The sequence below is a fragment of the Zootoca vivipara genome, chromosome 2 (assembly GCF_965207765.1).
Source record: "Zootoca vivipara chromosome 2, rZooViv2.hap1.1, whole genome shotgun sequence".
NCBI lineage: Eukaryota > Metazoa > Chordata > Lepidosauria > Squamata > Lacertidae > Zootoca > Zootoca vivipara.
Genome location: NC_142584.1, coordinates 76417845 through 76444249, shown reverse-complemented (window position 1 = coordinate 76444249; position 26405 = coordinate 76417845). Strand labels below are relative to the sequence as shown.

General features: G+C 40.2%; 1 protein-coding gene across 1 annotated transcript in view; it reads left to right on the top strand.

Moving 5' to 3' along the window:
* NUP210 (nucleoporin 210) overlaps positions 1–26405 on the top strand; it is an 85542-nt gene that overhangs the window by 26773 nt on the left and 32364 nt on the right. The window contains exons 8-21 of the mRNA XM_088663252.1: positions 1368–1436; positions 2140–2246; positions 3646–3786; positions 7101–7238; positions 9922–10077; positions 15611–15809; positions 17219–17364; positions 18444–18665; positions 20184–20357; positions 20672–20864; positions 21160–21266; positions 23137–23241; positions 23328–23429; positions 25039–25167. Coding sequence (XP_088519378.1) covers positions 1368–1436; positions 2140–2246; positions 3646–3786; positions 7101–7238; positions 9922–10077; positions 15611–15809; positions 17219–17364; positions 18444–18665; positions 20184–20357; positions 20672–20864; positions 21160–21266; positions 23137–23241; positions 23328–23429; positions 25039–25167 — 1988 coding nt within the window. The remainder of the gene's footprint in view (positions 1–1367; positions 1437–2139; positions 2247–3645; positions 3787–7100; positions 7239–9921; positions 10078–15610; positions 15810–17218; positions 17365–18443; positions 18666–20183; positions 20358–20671; positions 20865–21159; positions 21267–23136; positions 23242–23327; positions 23430–25038; positions 25168–26405) is intronic.

The following is a 26405-nucleotide window of genomic DNA, read 5'->3' as shown; positions in this document are numbered from 1 at the left end:
TGCCTTCACTATACTCTTTTTGGCACCTGCTAAAACCATTTTTGTTTAGTCAAGCCTATTCAGAAATGCAGAATGTTGACATATGCTTATTGATTATTATTTTTTTAAAAAGTAGCCATTTTTAGTGATGATTGTATTTGTTTTATTACAATCAAGTGATATATAAACCCTGCAAAATAAATAAAACTTTTTTTTTTGCAGTGGTTAGGCAAAATGCAACATAGTGTATGGAACCATACAATCTTGAGTTGTTGCAAGTTGAGTATCAAGTCACCGGCTGCATTACCATATAATGCTAAACCATGGTTTAGTTTACAGGCATCCCCAACCTGCGGACCTCCAGATGTTTTGGCCTACAACTCCCATGATCCCTAGCCAACAGGACCAGTGGTCAGGGATGGTGGGAATTGTAGTCCAAAACATCTGGAGGGCCAAAGGTTGGGGGTGCCTGGTTTAGTACTACATGCATGTGCTATAGTGAGCTCATTTAAAGCACACAGAATGATTGAATTGCAGAGTTGGAAGCAACCCCAAGGGTCATCAAGTCCAACCCCCTGCAATGCAAGAATCTTTTTGCCCAACATGGGGCTTGAACCCATGACCATGACATTAAGAGTTTCATGTTCTACCAACTGAGCTATCCCATGAACTCCCTCGTCCTTCTCCTCATCCTGTGCAGCCAGGAAGATTTTATTGAAGATTAGTTTCATTTTTATGAAGGGCAGCATATCATGTTCTGTGCAGTGCTTTTTTTTCTTAAAAAAATGTTTAGGGGTACTCTCATTTTGACTCAAGAAAATCACCATTTTATAGAACAAATTGGGGGAAATAAATACAGTAGAGGAAATGGACAAAAGGCCACCATTGAGGGTAGCAATGGAACTGACGATTCACCGTGCTAGAGAAGAAACTAAAAAAAAAAAAATTCTTCTCCTGTCAGATTCACAAAATGTTTAGGGGTATGCAAACCCATGTGTCCCCCCAGGGGAAAAAAATGGTTCTATGAACTAGGAAACTGGTAAATTGCAAAGCAAACTAACTTCAGACTATGGGTTATGAAGCTGACTTGTTTATCTAATAAGAGTTTGACCCAGGAATCCTAGTTTACAACAAGGCAACAAAGTGAAACTGAACTCCAACTAAGTATTTTGCATGGCTGCCTGGGAGGAAGAGGGATGCCTGAGCCTGTTGCTTTGCTCAGGCTCACAGCAGCTCATGCATGCAGCATTAGATCACCGTATGCAAACATAGCCCACTGTGTGTTCTTTATGATGGCGTTATTCTCCTCATTAGTTTCAGTTAAAGAAGAAATTGTGTGCTGCTAAACTGTAACTGTACCAGAATCTCTTGACCTTGACAGTTTCCAAGCATTTCTATGAAAGGTGCTTCCAAATTACCAAATGGCACCATTTACGTTGTAGACCCTGGATACTTAGGTTAGTACTAGATGTTCAATCAAATGAATCTGTCAGTTTTGTCTTGTTAACTTTGGGGGGAAATAAATACTGTAACTTCTTTCTTCTAGCTATAATAACTTAATGTGTCCATTTATATTACAGTATGTTGATTTTTTAAAATATAATTCATATCTGTGGGTGACTGATGGGTGGCCTTTAAATTTGCATGGCCATAATTACAGCCTACTAGTTCATCTCATTTTCATTAGATTTGCAAATGTGTGAATGGTTAAACATTGTGCTTATCATACACAAAGCCATGAGCTTACTTGCCTCTTATTAATCTGTGGTTCCAAGCCCCTTCTCCACCTTTCTTCAAATGTCCTTTCCCTGTTTCCAAGCATTACTCTTGCCTTTGCTTGAAGTTCTTATGTTTCTAGCTATAACACACACACACACACACACACACACACACACACACACACACTGGGCATGTTGCAGATCAGGGAGCCTTTTGGGACTAACAGGTAAAGTAATAAATATTTACTTAATTGTTTTTCTACAGTCACAGAATGTGATTGTTGCTTATTTTTTATTGTGCCAAACTCTAGTGCCCTGGCTGAATATAAGAAGCCTCTTATCAACAGAATAAGAGTATTTTATTGAAAATATGATTCTGATAGCTCTTTATTAAATACGTATTTCTGTAGAGTATGATTTTCATTGCTTTCCTACTTTATAGGATTTTCAATTCATCCTGCTGATAGGTGGGTCTTGGAAACAGAGAGGCTCTATGAAATCACTGTTGATGTATATGATAAATCAAGTAATAAGGTGCACTTATCAGATGTAAGTGAAATATGGGCATACATTTTCTCTTAAATGTGTTTGTGTGTGTGTGTATTCTTATTCAGGCGTTTAATATTCATGGGGAAATGGGCTCACTTCATCCCAGTATGTGATGAGTGAGCAGCTTCAGCTTGAAGGAGGTCATTTCTGTATACATAGGGTTTCCTCTATGGAGAGGAGGGTGGTAACTCAAGAATAGTCCTTTTATGTGGTAGCTCCCTGTTTCTGGAATACTCTCCCCAGGGAGGCTCACCTGGTGCCTTCATTACATATCTTTAGGCATCAGGCAAAAACTTTTCTCCTCAAGCAGGTGTTTGGCTGATATCATTCCCAAAGTGTTGGGATGTTTTTGGTTTGTTTTTGTATTGTATTGTATTTTCTATTCTGAGTTTGTATTTTTATGTTGGATGAAGGCCTGTATACATTGTTGTTGTTGTTGTTGTTGTTAGTGGTTACCTTCAAGATGATAGTGATCATGTATCACCTAAGGCGAGCGCGAGTGGCTGGCATGCACATAGGCCTTGAGGGATAGGGCTAGCCCCATACATTCCCATTGACTCCTTCACATATCTGGTGCCCTTAATACCCCATGGGTACAGAATTATGGAATCTGGCTATTGTCGAATGGCATTTTAAGAAATTGTTGGATTTTGCTACCAGTTTAAATTAGGATTGAGGGAATGGGCTTCACTCTGGTGACTGAAAGCAGCAAAAAAATGTATTGAGCCTGCTGCCTTTCTTTTTTATCAAGTCAGGCTGATATTTTCCTTAACCCTATTTCTGTATCTATGACAGCAGGCTGGCATGCTTAGATTAAGTCAGTTAGGTTTACCTGTGTATGCCTGCCTACTATTAAAACACTAGAGCAGGGCAAGTAAAGCACCAAATATGAGTAGTAACATATAAAAACATTGGGTGGTTGGAACCATAACCAACATTAGACAAACAACTCAGAGCAGAGGCTCTGAGTTAATGGCAAGGGCTAGCTTAGGTCTCTTAATTTCATTGAGTCTACTCATGAGTAGAATTTAGCTGAGTAGAACAAAATTGGAAATACCATATACTGGTTTGGATTTGGAAATTTCTTGCATAAGGAGAAAAACTCTTCAGCTTTCACAAGGTAACCCTGCTAAATTGCTCTGATTTCCCTGTCCTGCTGCTGCTACCGCCACCACCTCCCATGCTCCAGCCCACAGCATTGCCAGAGATCCCCAGAATTCTGCAGAGAATGAACTGTATTCAGCCGAAGGAGTTAGGAAATCCCTGCTTTGTGAATGAAGTTCTGCTCAATCTTTCCTTGATCTATTCTATTATAGTATTTCTATGTCATATTTTGTGTTTTATTCAGAGTACATCCTCTTATGTCCAAGTAATTACACTCATCCTTTTTAAATTTCAGAATCTCAGAATTGATATTTCCTGGCCAAAAGCATACTTCAGGGTTCTTCAGTCCTCTCCAAATGGATCATATCATCATGTGAAAGCAATAAAGGAGGGACAAACCATTATAAGTGCTTCTTTAACATCCGTTGTAGATCAGGTATGTCTGCTGAAAGAGAAACATTTTGTCTTGCATTTGTTTAAAGTTGAAGCCTTGATCCTGAATGGTGTCTTAAGAGCAAATATGATACATCGAAGTTCAACATAGTTAAGGGGGAGTGGGAATTAACTTGTTTTAATAGAAACGGAGGACCCCTTACAACTATAAGCATATCTATTTGAAAATAAGTTCCATTGATTTCAGAAGAATTTCATTTCAAGTAATTGTCTTCGCAATTGCAAACTGGCTACATATCCCTAAATACATTAATTTGAAGCAACTCAGTTGGACATTTTCAATCACTGGGGCTTTTTTCTAAGTATTCAAGTAGTAAAGCTTTTTCTGAACTGTATTGTTTCATGCTATAGATATGGGTTGCTCAGCCATGATGAAAAAGCCCACTGTATACAAAGGAAAATAATGTGTTTGGGAGCTGACTAGGTTGCCTCTATTTGTTAACCTGACTCTTTTGTATATGCTTGAAGTTAGGGGCTTTCCCTCTCCTATCAGGGAGCATTCAAACATCCTAGGCAGGACAGTCCGGTAAAACCTTTACCAAACAATTAAGTGGAATGTTTTAATTGGGCTTCAATAATTTCCAAAACGCGAGGCTAAGCTGCAAAGCTAACTTCCTATAGACTGGCCCCATTTGCAAGTTTTGAAGCCCTTCCTGGTGTCTCATTTTACATCCTTAAGATATCAATGACTTTGCTTCTTTTCTTTCCATGGTTCATTTTACATATCATAAATCCCTGCATATTTTACAAAAAACTATACTATTCAGTATTCCATTATTATATCCATCAAAACTTGTTTACACTGTTGAATTTATCTTAATGCTGCCAGTGTTTTCAGCTGTATACAATTATTTCCCATTTATTCAATAAACGTTTTCCAGTCTTTTTTAAACATATGTTCTTCTTGTTCTCTTATTCTATATGTTAAGTCTGCAGGTTGTGCATATTCTGTCAACTTAAGTTGCCATTCTTCTTTAGTTGGGACATCGCTCGTTTTCCATTTTGGGGCTAACGAAACACGGGCTGCAGTGGTAGCATACATAGATAACCTTTTCTGACACCTGGGAATTTCAGTCTGAATTATCCCCAACAGAATGGACTCTGGGGTTTTTTTGGGGGGGGGGAGTACTTTAAAATATATTTTTTCAATAGTGTTGACAATTATTTCTTAACAATCTGACACCTGTTGGTCCTGAAGAGGCTGTAGAGGCAAGAGGCTTTTGCAGCTGCTCATGGAATGACGGAGGCCTGGCAAGTTTCTTCAGTGTTCAGTTATATGCTTCGCTGGCACCAAGGAGAGGGCAGGACTGTGAAGTTTTCTTCATACCTAGCCAACATGGGTATCAAAAAGGAAATGTTCCAATAATATAATTAAACCTGTAACATTCCTATAGTCCACTGGTGACTGAGTCCCTGCTATCAGTCTGGATGTGCAAAGTATCCCAAGGATGTAACACCATGCCAAAGTTTTGAGTGCCCCCATAACCAACATCATTGATTCCAGAATATCTTGTTAGCAACCTCCCACAGGAAATAAAGCAATGCTTCTGTGACTAATGAGAAGTTGCTGCTCAAGGCTGCAGATCTTGGCAGCCCTGGATAGTTGCAAGCTGATTTACTTGGGATAATTGTCTAGGGAATTGTTTCTTGACTTAGAATGTAATTGCCGGTATGGAGTTCAGAAAAACCTATTAATGGGAACAGATAAACAGCTTCTATTTTGAAATATACTTCTTTCTGGTTTAAAGTTTAGTGGATGTGGTCTTATCTAAGCATGGAAAGTGATGCATAGTTTAATAAGGAGACTGACTTACTTTATAATGCTGTTGTAAGGATTACAACTAGGTAACATATGTGAATTTAAAAGTGCTATTAAAGTGTTTATACTAATGTAGTGAGGAACGCGGGTGGCGCTGTGGGTTAAACCACTGAGCCTAGGGCTTGCTGATCAGAAGGTTGGCGGTTCGAATCCCTGCAATGGGGTGATCTCCCATTGCTTTGTCCCAGCTCCTGCCAACCTAGCAGTTCGAAAGCACGTCAAAGTGCAAGTAGATAAATAAGTACCGCTCCGGCAGGAAGGTAAACGGCGTTTCCGTGCGCTGCTCTGGTTTGCCAGAAGCGGCTTAGTCATTCTGGCCACATGACCCGGAAGCTGTACGCTGGCTCTCTCGGCCAGTAAAGCAAGATGAGCGCCGCAACCCCAGAGTCGTCCGTGACTGGACCTAATGGTCAGGGTCCCTTTACCTTTTACTAATGTAGTAGTAGTAGTAGTAGTAGTAGTAGTAGTAGTAGAAAATACTAAGTGGTTTTTTCACAATTAACTTTATTGTAAGCAACGTGTCTTTGGTTAACAATAGTAATTGTTATATACTGTAAGCCATTGCTTTTTGGGGTAACTATAGAGCATATCCAACTGAGTTACTTAGAGTAGACCCAATGAAATCAATGGATGCAATATTCATTAATTTCACTGAATCTACTCTGAATATAACTAATGTCTTAATATTGGAAACAACCTTATGATCCTAACATTACTTGCTTGGAGTTGAATGGAAGCCCCCAGAATGTAGTAGGGCCTTTGGACCAGAACCCATATCTTCAGGTTATCAATATCATACATTTCTAATACATATATGTTGACACAAATGTGCTCTGCAACACAAATTAGAAGGCTACTCTCTGTATCAGCTTCTTAGCCCATGTATGTATTTTTATTACTACTACCGTGTTTCTCCGAAAATAAGCCATACCCTGAAAATAAGTCAAAGTGATAGGCAGTTTAACCTTGTAGGTTAAACTGTACCATACTTAATAATAATAATAATAATAATAAAAGACATCCCCTGAAAATAAGCCACCGTGGGTTTTTTTGTGGGTTTTTGAGGAAAAATAAATATAAGACGGTGTCTTATTTTTGGAGAAACACAGTATTAAAAGACACTACCGTACACCTTTCAGTAATATTCTCTGGGTAACTATAGATTAAAACAGTAAAACAGCTTAGCAAAATAATAATCAGCACGCAGTCTTTAAATGGGGAAAATAAAGAGGTCTTTTCCTGGTGCTGAAAGTACATTAAATTGAGTGCCAGCTGAGATTGCCACCTCTGTAGGGTAACTTCAGAGACAGGGAGACATGGAGAAGTGTCTCCAGTGTATGTGATGATGCAGGAGTTCATGAACATGTCAAAAATGAAATAAGCATCCCTAAGTTCCCCCCAGCATTTCATCTTTTTAAGATTCAGACAGATTTTGTCAAATAAACAAAGTTTAATTAGTGCATAATTTATTTTAATAGGATGGAGGTGTTCACACACTACCTGTTCCTGTACAGAATCAGCAAGAAGTAGACATTTATCTTCCCATTGCTCTTTCGCCAAGCATTTTGACGTTTCCATGGCAGCCGAAAGCTGGAGCCTATCAGTACACAATAAAGGTAAGTGCTGAAAGCCATCTAAATGCAGAAAACAGTCCGCCTCGCTATTGGGTACTTGATGACTCTATTGTACGTTATTAACTTTTGAGGCTGCAACCCTCTTTCTATTGGAAAATGGAATTTTGTTACTCTTCTGCTGCAATTGGACACCTGCTGTTTCCAGAACGGCATTTTGTTTTATGGCACACTTATGATTAAGGAGCCTTCCTTTTAAAGTAGGTATGATTGCAGAACATAACCTGTGGTGGTAGAAAATGACAAATAGAAAATAAAAATTCTTATGGTTTACGGCAGGTAGGTTCCATAAGTTAGGAGCTGTGTTGACTGCTGAGAAGAGCAGCACTGGCCCCGACATACTTCACTTCCTCTGTTTCATCCACCATTGCAATAACATTGCTGTTGGGAGGCAAAGGCCATGACTTTATTTATAGTAGATCTTCCAACCATGACTCTTCTTCTGCAGTTTTCATGCTTTCTCAGTTTCCGGTAAATAAGGTTAACCAGAAGCATCTTTTCTTTGAACTTTCCTGGGAAAAACAAATTCTGTTACGCAAGCTTTTTTGGGGGGGGGTGTTGTTTACAGGTAACTCAGTTAAGGGTGTCAGCTCTTCAGATCTCTTACAAAGATTTTCGTCCTCTTTGTATGAGAAATTGTTTAACTCCAAAAGAGGCATCTTTGTGAAACATACTTTAGGAATAAATGCCAAGCTGTGTGAGCTTCTGACATGTAAAAATACAGAAGTCTTAGTTAAGCAATCTGATTTGAGAGAAAGAAATTTAAGTTATTGAGCTGAATCTAGATTTTTGCTTTCACAGGTAGGAGCATCTGTTGACCAGAATTCTACTCAAGGGATGCTCCTTGAGTGTGTGTATGTGTGGTTTGTGCTCCTGTTAATCTGTTAATCCAAAACCCTCCCCTTTGAATGTGAGAGGTGGTACAAGGGGATGCAGTGGGGACAGAATGTATTAGAACTCAATCCAACTCCAAGGGTATGGGAGATGTGTGGTGGCAATCAGCCCCTATTTAGAAATGTTTGATTATTTGGGCAGTTTGGCTTGTGAAGGTGAAATTATTTCCTGGGATTTTTAAATTTGTGCTTCTGCTTAGAATAATTCTAAACAAATTATTTATGATAATTTGAGAAACTCTCCTGCATGTGCAACCTCTCTGCATGTGGAGAATAATCTGACAGTGGAGAAGATGAGTGGTAAGGAATTCTGCATGTGGAAGAGTGTGGGTATTATAGGTAAAGGTAAAGGGACCCCTGACCATTAGGTCCAATCGTGACCGACTCTGGGGTTGCGGTGTTCATCTCGCCTTATTGGCCGAGGGAGTCAGCGTACAGCTTCCGGGTCATGTGGCCAGCATGACAAAGCCGTTTCTGGCGAACCAGAGCAGCACATGGAAACGCTGTTTACCTTCCTGCCTACCCATTTATCTACTTGCACTTTGACGTGCTTTCGAACTGCTAGGTTCGCAGGAGCTGGGACCTAGCAACGGGAGCTCACCCCGTCGCAGGGATTCAAACCGCTGACCTTCTGATCAGCAAGCCCTAGGCTCTGTGGTTTAACTCACAGCACCACCTGCGTCCCGCAGTGTGGGTATTATACAGTGCCCTTATTGGGTCCCCCCCCCCTTGCCAGAATTTATTACACATATCAGACTGCTATTGACGATATTCTACTTATGGCAGTGGGTTTTTTATAGAGCTGAAACAGATGGTATACATCTCTGATATGCATAGCATACAGAGCTATCCCATTGCTTGATCTGTGAGGTCATACATCTCTCCATAGTTTGCACGCTATAAAAACAGAGTACTGTAAATGCATCTTCTTGTTCAAGCCACAAACACAAAACGAAGATAAATGTGTGAAGATTTACTTAGCAGTTTTGATTTTAGGAAAGGACTTAGGGCTGATGACATGCATTTTACAGCTACTGAGTCCTTTAAAAGACTCTGGGTGTTGCAGGCCAAAGTATTCAGACCTTTGTAGGAAGCATAGTGAAAACTGGCACTCTTCATTGTTGTCAGCGGCTGACTTCTGATGAATTTTGGAAGCAATGTATATACACAGCTAACTTCCCCTTAAGACTAAAAATAAAGACATGATGACAGCAAGAAATCAATTTTCTGTGCCCCCTTTTGCCATTAATACTTTTCAGCAATTCCCATTGGTAGAAAAACACTTTCAGCAGTACACAGGTTAGCTGCACTGAGACTTGAAATCATTCAGTTGGCTGTCTTTGGCTTTCAGTAAAACGGAATTAATCGGAGTTCTTAAGAACGCAGCAATGCTATATGCTGGGCCTCTTGTGTGCTGACTTGTGAAATGATATGCTGACTACTGGCACTATTAATCACTGAGGTATCTCTCGGTATCAAAAATTTTGCCGGCGTAGAGAACCAGAGGGAGAGAGGTGTCTGTGGCCATTATAACTATGAATGAAACATCTTTGTGTAAGGAAATAAGAGATTAAAATGCAGCAGAGTGTGGATCCCTGATGTTTCTAGTTTAGCGGAAGAGTGTTTCTCTCCATGAATGTCTGGCTAGCAGTTCTAGGCTAGGCTATTCTAATCTATTTGAGTAATTTGCAGAATGGGTAACTTAGAGGTATATATGAGAACAAGTAATAAAATGAATATATATATTTTTAATGTTTTTTTCATTTGCCGTCTAGGCCCATGGTGGAAGTGGCAATTTTACTTGGTCCTCGTCTAACCAAAACATTGCTACAGTAACAGTCAAGGGAGTAATGACCACTGGAAATGAAATTGGTGTCAGTATTATACGTGCCAGTGACGTTCAGAATTCATTGCATTACGGGGAAATGAAGGCAAGTAATACTTATTTTGCTTTTCCTTCCAAGAAGGGTCTTATCAGAAACTGCAGAGAAGGCACACCATGCTATCACTCATGAAGCAGAAGAGTTCATGTCTGTTTCTGTGCCTAGGGAATTCTACCTGTGGGGCTTCAGAGCAGACAGGAAATGTTGGACATCCTTTCACTTCTCTCACAAGAGGGTTTCCCTAGATGAATTATTTATGTTTGTTAAATACCGCAGAAGCAGCTTTTCATACATATGGAGTACGAGACAAGTGGGGAAAACAGGATAAAATGCAAATACACACAGGATGACTGAGGCATGTCCCCTCTTACTATTGGCTAATTTTCTTATTTTTAAAGAAAACTCTAGGACTTGGAGATTTAGGGAAGTTAAACAGGAAAAAGGTTTCATTTTACAACAAAATTGGTAAAACAAAAGATGTGCCAGGAGGTAGAATTTTTTCAAGAAACTGTTAACTAATATTTATAGAACAATTCAGTGGATGCTACAGGTTTCTAAACAAGACGGTAAATACATACCATATTTTAATTCCTTAAACTACTTGCAGAGGTTTTGCAGCTTAGGTATTAATCCTTGAGTCCCGAGACAAGGTGGTACTTTGTCAGTTTCCCAGTCTTCTATAAATCTCATTCCTGAGGCTCCTCTACTAGTATAGCAGACCAGGGGATCAACACACCCCTCCTAATGGGTTTGGAATTATTCCTCTCTCTTTCCAGAAGATCTGTTCCCTTCTTACTGAATTGAGACCAAAGTAGAGTGTTTCCTCACAACTCCACTTCTCGTTTTTTCAAATTCAGCTTCCCAGTTCTCACTGCTCTGTATACTCTTAAAAGACAATAGTCACTATTTTTAATCTGAGTTCAGAGTCTTCTTTCTCTGGCTATAGATACTTTCCTCAGGGTGCATTTTACACAAAGCTCAAAGGCTGTTCTCCTATCCAGCTGGACACCAACTCCCAGCTGCTTTTCTTTTTCTCTCACAAAGTTCTGTCTCCCCTCCCCTCTGGCTAGCTGTGCCTGCTGCCAACTCTGCAAGCTGCACCAGTCTGGCAAAATTTCACAGCACTGCATCACCAAATTCTGGTCTACCTGAGCTTTCCGTCACAATGACCAACATTTTAATTTTGGCTCCTTTTTAAATTGCTAAAAGGTGAATAATGCTGTGCTTTATCCATTGTCATATGTATAAATGCTAACACCCTACAGATGTAGAGAGCTGCAGAAAGATTTGAATGCACGTGTTAAAACCTCCACTTCGCACAAACCTTTTAGCAAGGTTGCATTGGTGAAATTCAGGTTCCAAGACACAAAATTGACTTACCTGAAATAGTCTTTAGCCAGAAAAGGAAGAAGGAGGCTTCTAAATTATCTGTTCTCCTCCCAAAGTGAAATTGCAAACATTTAAAACTCCTGGAGAGCCAATTTTCAGCTACAATTATATATAATGACTGATCCATAGTTCATGCAGATTTCTGCACACTCACCTGTCAAACAGATGGTTAACCACACTTGTCACCTGTTGTGATTCTGGATTCAACTTCCCCTCTTCCTCCTAGTATTTCATTTTTTTTATAACTATTTTTATTAAAAAAATTTATAACATAAAAACATACCAAAATAGCTCAACAAAACATCAAAAACATCAATATACCAAAACCAAAAAGAAAACAAAAACACACCAATACAAACAAAAAAAACCACATACATCATCTTATATCATCTTTTTAACTCATTGTCCCTTTTGCTTCCCCAACTCCCCTCTATCTGATTTTCATTTTAGATACATCTGTAACAGTTTCTATTTCATTACTTTTAATTTTCATCATCCTGTATTTTCTTTAATTCCTCTTAATCCCATCCTCTTATTTATGTCTCAATTTTCCTACTTTATAATCTCCTCTTTTCTCCCTATTGCCTTTCCTCCTAGTATTTCAAATAGATGATGGCGCCATCAGAGCTTACCATATTTAACAACTGTGAAGAGGTGCATGTGCAAACCTAATCTAGTATGAATGGCAATACATGCAGAGCCAGGTGCTGAATGTGTTGTATGTTTGGGAGGGATAAATGTGGGTGATTGTGCACCCAGGCTAGTAAGCAGACAGGACCTAATTAGCAGGTTGCAGGACAATTGCTTCAGTCAAACTGTATACGGTAGCTGTAAACCAGAGAGAGAGAGAACTTACGAAGTTCCTAAAATGCTCATTCAAAAACACAGTAAGAAATGCCTGCCACACCCTACTAAAAACTGAGCACCATAGTAGAGGCTAACTTAACCAGCAAAAGCCTGGGTAAATCATGTCTTGGCCTGGTGCCCCCAAACTGACAGTGATGGTGCCAGACACATATCCCTGTGGAGAGCATTCCACAGATGGAGAGCCCCATTGAAGAAGCCTGTTGTTTTGTAGCCACCTTCCAGACCTCCCTAGGAACAGACACATGGAGGAGGTCCTCTGATGAAGATCTCTAAGTCTGGGCAGGTTCATGTGGAGAGAGGTGTTCCTTGAGGCATCTTTAGCCACGTAAGACTTAATACAGTAGGTGAAACCAGCACTTTGAATTGAGCTCAGAAACTAAACAGTAGCCAGTGTGATTGGGCCAGAATTGGTGTAATATGTTCAGATCTTCTGGTCCCAGTCCGTAATCTCACAGCTGAATTCTGTACTTGCTGTAGTTTCTGAACTGGCTTCAAAGACATCCCCACATACACAATTGCCCTGCCTCTAATAGCACAAGCAAAGCCTGACTTCTAAGATCAGCCAGGTATTATATGTGCCCAGCCTGACTCTCTAGAGCCTGTGTACTTAAGAATATATATGTTTTCATTTGGACTACTGTGTTATGTCAGCTAGATGGTACCACCTGGACCAGTTATAATGCAACAACTAATGGAGAGGAATCTGGTTAAAGAGCCACTGCCTGCTATTTTAATCAAGAGCTACTGGAATCCTGCCAAGTTCACATTGCGTGTTTGTTTTCTAAAAGCCCTTTTGCTAGGGTGCATTTTCCAGGAACATGGTGACTGTTCCAGAGCGAAAAGCCATTTACTAGACAGTCACTCTTGGTATGAAAGTAATACATGTTGCAGGAAATATATTTCTAAGCACGTTTTGTTCACTAGAACTGTTCTAGAAGTTGCATCTGCAGTGCCTATGGTGTATGTAACAGCTTGTTTTCAATCTGTTTTAAGCAGTCTGTCTGTCCTTTCAAAAATAATTTAAATGGACATTAAACACAGCAGTTTAAATATTAAGTTGCAGTGTTATCCTGCTTGCTAACCTACTACTAAAGTTAGATGGAGGTTTGTTATGCAGTCTTACACTGTGTGTATGTGCCACATAATATCTCTGTCCCCAAAATGTCATTTTCAGGAAATGATAGCTGCCTACATGAGGCTCAGAAATGAGATGTTTAGTTAAACCTTTACTTTGAGATTCATGATTCAAAGCGCAGAGCAATATGAGTGCACTTCATCTCATTTGAACTTGCAAGAATGAGCATTAAATGAAACAAGTGCCTTCAGTTTAACATTTTAACTGTCTCTGTTCAAGCTTTGCATCTTGTGTTTGAAGCAAACATCTGCCTGCTGACCTTGATTACCAGGTTATGCAAGTAGTCTATATGTTTCATGAGGATTGCATTTTTAACACCATGCCATATGGTCCACAATTTAACCTGAAGCATTAGACAGGTGGCTTAAAAAGTTAGACACCCTGAATAAAAGCTTTGATCAAGCAGTTGTTATGAAATGTTGCTATCCATCTGTGATGATTTCTTGATGATAGCGAGGAATAAAATATAAACTTGGAATTTAAGCATCTGCTTCTCCCCACATTTGAGGTAGCATTTCCATGTGTATATTATAGAAAATATGTGACAGAAGTGAGCTGTCAATAAACAAAACAGTCACATGCGTACTAAGCACGCGCCAAACCTGCTGTGCATTCACTCTGATTCAGTGTGATTGACCACAATCCTGTTTATATTTACGTGTCTGTAAGCTTTGTTTATTGAAATGGACAGAGCCTGCTGCTGCATGTAACAACATGTGGAGTATTAATGCAACACAGGCAAACAAAGGAGAATAGAAGAGGTTCTCTGACCTCCTAAGTCCATACACAGATAAAATATAAGAAGTAGCATCTCTTTCCACGTTCCCTTCTTTCCAAGTCATATTGAAGGAAGAGTGATGTCACCCCCTACAATCCAATCACTAAAGGTCTACTCCCAGGGGACATTCAATTGAGCCAACCTGTTTTGGCTTGGAGAGAAAAGCTTCACCTGCCACAAGGTCTTATGCTTCCCTGGGATTCCCTAGGCCTCTGATACACATTTTGAGAGCCATGGTATTGGATGCCCTTTCTGAAGAGAGAGAACTCCTTGAAGAAGTGAGGGGGATCAGAGTAATACACATACAGTGACTGCAATGTTTATAGGTGCTAAATTCCTATTCTACTATCATGCAGTGACATCCACACATTCACGTTTGGACAAGATGGTGTTCAAATGAGATGTTCAAATGCATTTCATTTTATTATTTCTATCTCTACAAAAGGATCTCAGCTTATCTGTTACCAGTAGCGTTGTCACTATCTCTTGCCCAATTCCTGAGCATTGAGCCAGAGATGAAATGAAGAAAGAATTTCCCTTTTGGACGACAGAAATTCAGCTTGGTCACTTTCATTGTCAGCATGTTATAAAGAATAAGCCCCAAATATTAAATCTCCTTAGGAACAGTAGGCACTCAACAAATGTTATATTAGCAAAGCCATTGTGGTGTTTGGCCATATGGTCAATACACAGATTTTAAATTTTGAGAAAATATCAAACCTAGAGGTTCTTAAAGCTTATCATGCTAAAAAAAAAAAATCCCACAATTGCAGAAATCTAGAGCATTTGCTTGCATTTAGATTTTCTAAAAAGGGTCTACTGCCTCTGTTATTCTTATATGAGGAATTAGATAAGTGTAGGTCCATTAGACATATGTATATTATTGAACCTTAAAGAACTAAAGTGTAATTTATGGGAAGTTAGCAAAGGATGTCATGTCTTCCCTAGTGCAATTCCATTGCCTTCTAAAGTCAGTTGCCACCATGCCTCTTTAATACATAAACAAAACCATATTGATGGGCTTTGCCCATGTCTGCCTTTGGACCTCTCCCTAGGTCTCACTTTTTTGACTGTGTGTGGGCATAAAGGGTGTAAGCTGTGTAATCGGGGTGTGTGTGTGTGTGTGTGTGAGAGAGAGAGAGAGAGAGAGAGAGAGAGAGGTCTAAGAGTCTCAGGAGCTCTGCAAGTTATTTGTGTCATGCTTTGTTCTGATTATAACTAAGTTGTTTGTCTGCAAGTCACGCATTTCAAATTAGAAGTAGGAAATTTTTGAGGTTAAAAGTGAAACTTTCAGATAGTTAAAAGCGGCTAAAAATAAGTAACTTCCTCTTGGCATTTCAAATTTTCCAGTTCAGGTTTTGTTCATTATCTCCATTCTGGCTGCTGTGTCTTACCTCATTATTGTCTCCTAGGTGTATGTGACAGAACCTAGTGGCATGGAGTTCACGCTGTGTCGAGTTGAAGCACGTGTGGGTGAAACCCTGGAGCTGCCTCTGAAGATTAATGGCCTAATGAATGAAGAAACCAGTCAGATGGTCACCCTGAGTGACTGTTCACATTTTGATTTAGTTGTCGAGGTTGAGAACCGTGGTGTATTCATTCCACTTCAAGGTGGCTTAAAAGGAATTACATTCATTTCAGTTTTTAAGATAAATAGAGGAACAAATATGTAATCCACTTACTGGCATGCTAAGGAATCTTTTATCAATAGCAAATGCTTATGAATAACTAAGAGGTGTTATATAGATCAGGGGTTGAGAGGTTATTGCTTTCCCAGTTGTTACAATTCCCATCACTCCTCACCATTGGCTATGCTGAATGGAGCTGATGGGAGTTGGAAGTCAGCAACCTATGGAAGGATACAGGTTCCTGGTCCACATTTGCTTTGTTTCGTCCATTTGTAATAACAATAATAAATGTGGGACGTGGGTGGCGCTGTGGTCTAAACTACAGAGCCTAGGGCTTGCCGATCAGAAGTTTGGCAGTTCGAATCCTCGCGATGGGGTGAGCTCCCGTTGCTCGGTCCCTGCTCCTGCCAACCTAGCAGTTCGAAAGCACGTCAAAGTGCAAGTAGATAAATAGGTACCGCTCCAGCGGGAAGGTAAACGGCGTTTCCGTGCGCTGCTCTGATTCGCCAGAAGAAGAAGAAGAGTTTGGATTTGATACCCCGCTTTATCACTACACGAAGGAGTCTCAAAGCGGCTAACAATCTCCTTTCCCCTCCTCCCCCACAACAGACACCCTGTGAGGTGGGTGGGGCTGAGAGACTTCAGAGAAGTGTGACTAGCCCAAGGTCACCCAGCAGCTGCATGTGGAGGAGCGGAGACGCGAACCCGGTTCCCCAGATTACAAGTCTACCGCTCTTAACCACTACACCACACTGGCTCTCAGAAGTGGCTTAGTCATGCTGGCCACATGACCCGGACGTTGTATGCAGACAAATGCTGGCTCCCTCGGCCTATAGAGCGAGATGAGCGCTGCAACCCCAGAGTCGTCCACGACTGGACCTAATGGTCAGGGGTACCTTTACCTTTAATAATAATAAAAGATTGTAAAAACAAAACAAAACACCCCACAACTGGTTGCATAACAGGGATTGATTGTACAGGTGGCACCCATTTTAGGCTTGTCCAACTGACATGCGATCACAACTCACGGGTCCTTTGAACCCAGAAGAAGGCAGAACAGGGGTGGGGGTGGGTCATGCTTACACATGCTCTGTCGCTGCGCACTGGGGCAGAAAATGGAACTCCTACGCAAAAAGGTCACTGACCTTTCCTTTCCCCACCCTCCACCCCAAGACTTTCTCAGTGCTAGGAATAGTGTTTTGATCCGCAGACTTTTCACTTCACTATTTGTTTTACTTTATATGTGTTCTTGTTCTTGTAAACCACCCTGAAAAATATTTAGGTTTTTCAGGGTGGTTTACTTATAAAAACAACATGAATAAATTTGATTTTAAATTTACTTCAGTAATATACACATTGCACATTTTTACTCTCCTTTTATTTCCTTAACAGGAAGACTAAAGCCAGCTTCTGAATACTGCAGTGGGGTCAGGGTAAAAGCTGAAGCCCAAGGATATACAGCACTTGTTGTTAGTTACACCCATGAACATATCCACCTCAGTGCCAGTATTACAATAGCTGCCCATCTGCCACTAAAAGTAAGCCTTTAGTTTCCCCTTTTTCTTAGTCTCCGTGGCTTTTGATTCTTCAGAAAATACTTACTTGCAATGTGAAGTGATTTGAGGTGAAGTATTATAGGAACCAAAGGATTTCTATCAAAATCAAATAGCTTCATTCCCTTATGCTTGGATCTCTGATGCTTTCTACCTTGAATAATCCCTATAAACTGTTTACGGGTTTCAGGAACTACAGAATGTCCAACCACTTGTGGACATGTACCCTTGAGCCTGTTTCATTAATGATGCAGTAATGTTGTTGTAGTTTAGTCGTTTAGTCATGTCCGACTCTTCGTGACCCCATGGACCAGAGCACGCCAGGCACTCCTGTCCTCCACTCCCTCCCGCAGTTTGGTCAAACTCATGTTCGTAGCTTCGAGAACAGTAATAGCTAGCTTGAATTAATCTAGAGCTTTTTAGTAGGTCTCAGTGGTCCAGAGCACTAGCTGTCACTTGCTTAAATAGATATCACATTATTTTTTAAAGCAGGTTTTTTGGGGGAGGGGGGAGACAAAGTGTGTGGGGGAGATTCAGAAAAGTCACTTGCATGGAGAAATTCCATGTTTGTAATGAGCTACAACTTTGGGGGGGGGATTAAACCAGCACTATGCTCTGAAATGTTATGCTTGTAAGCAAAGATAGTGAGGTAATACAGGTTTTGTCCCAATATTCCATTGTTTTCTAATGTCACTTCATATTCAGACAGCACTCCGAAACAACTTTAAGCTGTGCTTAAATCATACGATAATAGATTCCTAAACTTGGGAGAAAGTCGTTCAACATGAGAGATGATTTGATTTTTCACTGCTAAGTGTTCATTTAGTTAGGTTAGATTTATTTATACTTAGAGTTGCTGTTTTATTTTTTATAGTAATTTTGGATACAGTTTGGAGGCTTCAATATACATTTCAAGAATTCCAAGCAAAGTATATAATGGTAAATCTCATAGGTTAAACATGAAGAACAATGTGAGACAACAGTATGATGTGCTATTATTATATTATTCTCAGTATTTTTGTAGATTTGTACCAAATTCTAATCAGGGTTGTTTTTTCTTCTAGACTGTTGATCCCATATCTGCTGCCTTAGTAACTTTGGGCTCCTCCAAAGATATAATATTTGAAGGGGGACCCAGACCATGGGTTCTAGAACCATCCAAGTTCTACAGGAACATCAGTGCTGAAGATTCAGACAATGTCGGTTTATCATTACTAGGGCCACCTACAACTAGGAATCCTCTCCAACATTGGGTTAGAGCTTCTTGCAAAGCCCTGGGGGAACAAGTGAGTAAGACAGATGGAGATGATAAATTTTGTTTATCCCACAAAAATATATATTGAATTGCTATGCTTGTTCACTTGATGTCTTGTGAGCCGCTTTGGACACAGTTTTGTGGGAAAGTGGCATACAAATAAATTGAAATGGGGGGGGGAACCTGAGAGAGACAATTTTAGCCAACGGCTAAGATAATAAGGCTTCATAGAGTTGCATTCCATAAAGCAGGCATGTCCAACTCCCAAGAGACTGCGATCTACTCCCACTATAAAAGAAACTGGCAACCCAAACCCATTGGATTGACCAAAGTTGTTGAGCTTTTTTGTTGTTGAGCTTTTTTAGGGCGTGCCAATACAGTATAATACAAAGCTTGAATGCATAAATTAGTTGCTGTTCTTTATATAGATTCTGATAAATCTAATATCACTCTTGAGAACTAAGCATTTTAAAATTAGGTTAACATCACAAGTGCTTTTTCACAGGACCCTTTTATGTCACAGAATGTGTTAAAAGCTTCAACAGCTTAGTTCAGTTGCTGAGTACAAGACCACTGCTTTTTTTTTCAGAGGGCATTGAACAGTCACTGGTGTTTTTTCCTCCTTAAACTATTTTTGGAGGTTCTGCAGATATAAATGGAGAACTGTAAGAAAAGATAAGTGGCAAACTGTCTTGGGGTTATTGGACATCTGAACAATTTTCAGATATGTCATAAGTACAAATAGGGTGGGGGGAGACCAAAACAAACACTTATGGTCACCTAAGTCTCTCAGCTGTTCAATTTGCACTATTTGACTCTATTATCTTTCTGTGAGTGTGCTCAATTTCACAAGTGTCTTAAGACTTTGATGCACCCCATAAAAGGATCTGCATTTGCGTGTTCATTTAGATGAAAGTCACCTACTGTCTATTATCAGGTACAGCCAGGTATGGTCATTAAATATATTCATGTTCAGGTCAAGACAAAGAGAGGAAAAAAATATAGAACTAGCAACACTTAGAAAGTTGCTCTCATAGTTGTTCATATAAGCTACAATGACTTGAAATGTGCTGTCAGTTGATATTCTTATAGGGTAAGAATATTGCTTTTGTCAGGAAAGAAAATGAAAAAGCCTTGAGCATTAAGAAATAAACTAACAACTCTTAAACTAGCCTTTGGTATATGTACATACCAGTTACTTTGTACTTTCCTTTTTCTTGAAGAAAGAAAGCTCTGCCATCTGTTTCAAAATCTTAAAAGCTTGAATTTTGTTTTGCAGTGTTAAGCTTGGTATAATAGCAATAATCAGTGAGAAGGTGTGCTTTGATAACGGGCTGGAACTGTGTATAAAAATAAATGTCAAAATGATACATCTTTATATGTCAGGAGTGCAGGTTATTACTGGAACATAAACTCATGTTGGCTTAATGTTGAGAGAGAGAGAGAGAGAGAGAGAGAGAAAGAGAGGTGAGTTTGTTTTAGATTGTGCGACAACAAAATGCCTTCCTAGCACAGCATTCATATTTTCTTTTCATTCATTTTTGTGCAGGTAATTTCATTAATAATTGGAAACAAGCCCACGGTTACTAACCCCTTTCCAGCTGCTGAACCTGCTGTTGTGACGCTGATCTGTGCCAGTCCCTCCCGGTTCACTTTGGCACCTATATATGCAGAACCTGAGATAGGTCTCTCCTGTCCTTTTCTTCATCAAAACAAGCAAGGGGTAAGAATGATAGTACAATACCTATACCCTTTAGACATTTAAGAAAAGGCATATTTTTCTATGGCTTCATCTCAACATGCTGATTGAATGATTAAATTCCTGCTAGCACATGGTTGGGGCCAATCATGTAGGCAACCTTTCAACACGCTTGAGAGACGGGAAGTTTCCCCTGTTTTTTTCACAGAAATCCTCAAACATTTATTCAGTTGAAAAATATGATCGTTGCATTACAATACACCGTGGCTTGTCTTTCAATTCTACACAATTCCATGGATAATTTTTCCTGTTTGTAAACGAAATGATTTATCTTTCAGGTCCCTGTCTCAAAATATCGCAATCCGGTGTTGGAGATTGAGGTTTATGATCAACAGGGACGTAAATTTGACAATTTTAGTTCCCTTAATATTATCTGGGAATCAACAAAATATTCACTGGCCAGCATAGAAGCCAATAGGCCAATGGAGCTGTTTTCGAAAAATCATGGAAATGGTCAGAACAAAATGCATGGTACGACTCCAGGACATTATGTATTATTTGTCTAGGTGAACTGGTTGAACTCGGTGGCATTAGTGCTAGATCAAAATACGTTGCTTTCTGTAGGATGTTTTTTTCCTTCTTGGAATGGGTCTGATCCTTTCTTTTTGTTCACACTTTGATGAGAAAAATGCTATTTTAAAAAGTCTATTTTAAAGATACAATGAAATGATGGGAAGAAGACCAGTTACCTCCATGCTTCTGTATACTGATGCTTAACCAGGCAGTAAATGCTCCTTTTCCAGTTTTGTCTTTCTTTTTTCCTTAGGACTGCAAACTGTTTTAGTTCACAATAAACCTGGAGCAGTGACTATATCTGCCACTGCGGCTGGATATCAACATCTTCATCTTGCTGCTGCAGAAGTGAATAAACCGGTAATGCAGTTTTATTCCAGCTTTACCTACACTGCCCTAATGAGGTATATTTGCTATAGCCAGGTTTTTTAGTACATTTATAGAGCATTTTAGTAGCTTTAAAATATATTCATCATAATGCAGACAGTTATGGGCCTGACAGAACCACTTAAATACATTTATCCAGCACCAGAAGTGTGATTGCTCCCTTTTTCTTTTAGTACTATAAATCAATACTGTACTATGGAGTTCTGTGTTTGTATACCTGATTTGATAACTGATTCTGCCTTGATGCAGAGCATAGAAGTCACTTATTACAGCTGCAGCTCTAAATGCCTCATCATATGTCCCACATGCTTAACTAATGTCTCGCTTGCACCCTAATCATCCTCATCTACATTAAGGGAGCATCCATTGTCAGCATCACTACATAGTACCAAGTAATCTCTAAGATCATACGGTATTAAGTTCCATCTCACGAAGAGAAGGAGTGGGAGTTAGGAGATTTGGTTGAGAATGTAGAGCTAATGTGAGGAATTAATGAAGTCTGATTTTACTTCAGATCTCAAGTGGAAAACACAATTAGATGCCATTTCAAGGTACACCATTGAAACATGAGCTGAAGGAACAGGCTTATTTTGCCGAGGCTCGCCAAAATACATTGGGATGTTATGCCAAGATAGAGAAATACAGGAATGATGAACTAGCTACTAGGCAGTAGCGACCGACAGGGTGGCATTTCTTATGGGGCATCCTATCTTGGAGGTGAATTCCAGTAACTAAGAGGGTGAGGTGATGGGAAGTTGGCACTGGGCAGGTGCAGCAGCAGAGCCAATGAGATGTTCCTGCAGCTATACTGTGCTGACCTCTCTGCCACCACAGTCCTCCCTCTCACAGCAACCAGCAGCAACCTCTATGTTGGAAAGCCAAGTAAGCAATGCTGTCAGGTCCAGATACTACCTGCTTCTGGGAAGCAGTCGTCCACAATCTATTTAACTATAATAAAACACTGTGGTCTGAAGCTCAACATCAAAAAAACCAAGATCATGGCCACTGGTCCCATCACCTCCTGGCAAATAGAAGGGGAAGAAATGGAGGCAGTGAGAGATTTTACCTTCTTGGGCTCCTTGATCACTGCAGATGGTGACAGCAGTCACGAAATTAAAAGACACCTGCTTCTTGGGAGAAAAGCAATGACAAACCTAGACAGCATCTTAAAAAGCAGAGACATCACCTTGCCGACAAAGGTCCGTATAGTTAAAGCTATGGTTTTCCCAGTAGTGATGTATGGAAGTGAGAGCTGGACCATAAAGAAGGCTGATCGCCGAAGAATTGATACTTTTGAATTATGGTGCTGGAGGAGACTCTTGAGAGTCCCATGGACTGCAAGAAGATCAAACCTATCCATTCTGAAGGAAATCAGCCCTGAGTGCTCACTCGAAGGACAGATCGTGAAGCTGAGGCTCCAATACTTTGGCCACCTCATGAGAAGAGAAGACTCCCTGGAAAAGACCCTGATGTTGGGAAAGATTGAGGGCACTAGGAGAAGGGGACGACAGAGGATGAGATGGTTGGACAGTGTTCTCGAAGCTACGAACATGAGTTTGACCAAACTGCGGGAGGCAGTGGAAGACAGGAGTGCCTGGCGTGCTCTGCTCCATGGGGTCACGAAGAGTCGGACATGACTAAACGACTAAACAACAACAACAACTCTGCATTTTCATTTATCAATTAAATATTGTACATGCCACCATTTATATACTGCAATATCAGTATATGGTGTGCAGTGATAAAGCATAATTACAAACAGTACAAAACAATGTTTTTCTAAATGACCTCAGATCAGAAGATTAATGTGGCACTTTTGGGTTGCCTTCTTTATCCCTTACAGTATGAACCTCTTACACCTGTGTCCTCCAGCGTTGAGCTAATTCTTGTGGACGATGTAAAAGTGAGTCCTAAAGAAGTGACTATCTATAATCACCAGGCTGTCAAGGTAAGGCATTCCCTTTACACATTACTAAGCAAGCTGTGCAAAAATATAAGCTATGTAAATTATATAATATGTACTTTTCTTGGCAGGCTGAACTGTTCATAAAGGAGGGCTCTGGATATTTTCTTGTTAATACCAGTGCTCTCAACATTGCAAAAGTGACTTATGAAGAAGCTCAAGGTGTTGCAGTGGTAAGTAGCATAATGCACTGTTTTTACTTTAGAGGAGAAACTATTTAGTACACAATGTTTTTCTAAAGTAGAGTGGTGGGAGCCTGAAGTCATGATCATTAGTTTTAATAAAGCAGCCTTAGAATTTCCAACGAGAACTCCTCTATGTTAGGGAAATCATGGGTACAGCCTCCCAGGAACATATCCCAAACAAATCTATTTGGAATGAATAGGAGTTAAACAAGGCTCTGTATTTAATCTTAGCGGGCTTCTGAGAGATATATTCCTGGTGTCCAAAGCTGTGCATACTGTAAACCATTTTGAGGTTTTTTTCTTACAATCAAGTGGACTAGAGCCCAGGAACATGGTAAATCAAAACCTTGGATCTTAGTACATTGTATGCTGCATACTGCCTTGATATATACTTTTATGAAAGTGCAGGTTGTAAATACTTCAATAAATAATAAAGCTGGCTGACCACTATGAAGTTCTGGGAAATCAGAGAATTTTTCCATTTTACCCTGTGGTGACTAGGGCCTACCAAGACTCTTGACTGACTCTCCTCTGAGGCCTGGATAAAATATTCCCTGGCTAATTCAGACTGTGTCATTAAATTCAGCAAAACAAAAAACCCTTCTGTGTATGACTTATTTTGTTGCTGGGCAAATGTGTAGATAAAACATCTCTTTCCAAATGTAGAAATACAAGCATTGAAAAGAATTCTGTAGCTGTAATAATATAAACAATTACGTTAACAAAACATCTTAAAACTTGGATTAATACAATAATTTCTAATTCAGAGATTAGTTGGATCAGTTACTGCACCAGCAAGATTAGCTTGGCCCAAACTGACTGTAAATGCCTGTATACAAGTTGCCACTTCATTGGCTTTTTCAAACTGATTTCCTTCTTCTGTCATTTCCCTCCACTCCCCTTTCCTTGTGTGTCTTGTCCTTTTACACAGTTGAGGGTAGGACCTGCCTCTCATTTCTGTGTTGATGTGAGCCACTTGGAGAAGCAATAAAAAAAAATGGTTGTAATTAGTGCTATCTCAGGCTCGTTGATTTCAGTGGGTCTACTCTTGAGTAGGACTTGCTTGGCTACAACCCGTCAATTACATAAATAAATGCATCAGCCAATCAGATTTATGCATATTGCATCTTATGCCTTTTGTAGTAGTGAAATTAGGCTCAGCCATTCCAGAAAGTGTTGCACTTTAGCATGATATACGTTATCTTGCTTTTCTCAAATTTTGTCTGTATTTTCTTTTTGAAGGTCTTTTAAAAAAAGACCTCTTCCTTTCTCTTCATGATTTGTGTTTTGTTTTTGTGTTACTGATGCCAGTGGGGAGAATACAGGTCTAGAGGTTACCTTCTGCATTAGGGTCTGTTAATGCAATTGCTACCTACAGGCCCTTTGCACTAACTCAGTGACAGGAGAAAGCTTGTTTACAGCTTTACTTGAAAGGGGTAGATTCTCCTTTAGAGGAAAAATCCCTTTTAAAATGTTAGTGCAGTTCTCTTTTATCCAGGATAGCAGTGTTCCATTTGTTGATTGCTGTAAGAAAATTCAGAACCATTAAGAATTGCCTTTTGTATGTTCCCCCCTCCCACCCTTTCTGCTATTTTAGGTATATCCTTTACATCCAGGGTCACTGTCTATAATGATTCATGATTTGTGCCTTGCTTCTACTACTCTTGCCAAAGTGGAAGTGCATGTGTCTGATATACAAGTAGTATCTGTTGGAGTTGTTGACAAGGTTAGTATTAATTTCTATGTGATTACTCACGTACAGGGGAATAGCATGTTGGTTTCACTTTTAGCCCTGCCCCCAACTTTGTGTAGGCTTCCTTTGAAGAACCACTTGCAGTGGTTAAAAAAATGTAGGTGCTCTGGGCGATTGTACACCTGCACACCTAGGTGTCTTGACCCCACAGCACCCTTACTGGCAAGCAGAAGCTTGTGCATCAAGGTTTCCTTACAGACAACCACAACTCAATATGGGAACCAAATCTGCCAGCCCACTCAGCAGGAGCAGCAGGAGACGAAGTGGGAAGTGCTGTCTTGCCTTGCCTGACAGCCACTGCCAACAACAACAACCTCCTCTTGCCACCGCTGCCTGCTCTGCCACCACCGTGCATGCTGCCGCATCTGCTGGTGGCAAAGCGGCAGTGCCATCAGCGCTGATTTCAGGCAAAATCGTGCCAGTTTGGGATGTGATTTTGGGCAAGATATCGCCCCAAATGGATGCAATCGTGTCCAAAATCACCAGCAGTGGCACTTCACCACTGAATGAAGGCGGCAGGACATCGGCAGGTGTGTTGTCTGGGGGGCTTGTGCCACCTGCGGCAGCAGCCTCACCCTGCCTAATGACTGGGCCGGCTCTACCACTCAGAAGTCAACACGGTATTTCCCTTTACATGCATCTAATATGTTAACAGAACTTACTCTGTTGGCTATAAGACATTCTACTCAAGTGGGCTTTGGGGGGCTCATTCATTCATTACAAGTGGTGACTTGTGGGCTTAATTAGGATATTGTATCTAAGCTGCCCACATGCCCTAAGGAGTCCTGAAACAGAGTAATAGAGAGCTAGTAAAACATGCTGCCAAAGATACTGAAGTGAGAACTCACTAGGTGGCCTTCGACAAGTCACTATTTCTCAGCCTACCCTGCAATATGAGGATAATAATACTGACCTACCTAAAGTTACTGAGATAAAGGTCTCATTTAAATGTGATGCAATAACATAGCATTACCTCTGAACGAGACCAATGTATGCCAACGTTTTAACACTCTAATGTGCTGTGTTCCCCTCCCCTGGCCACCACCCAAAAAGTCATTTCTAGCCCCATACAAATATCACAATAATAATACCGGTAGTAGGCAAGGATGGCTATTCCAAGTCTGAGCAGGCTATCACCTCTGAAGGGTAAAGAGAATGACTTCCCTTCTTTTGCTACCTTGCAGTAGTCTGAGCCGGCCCTGGTAGCTTAA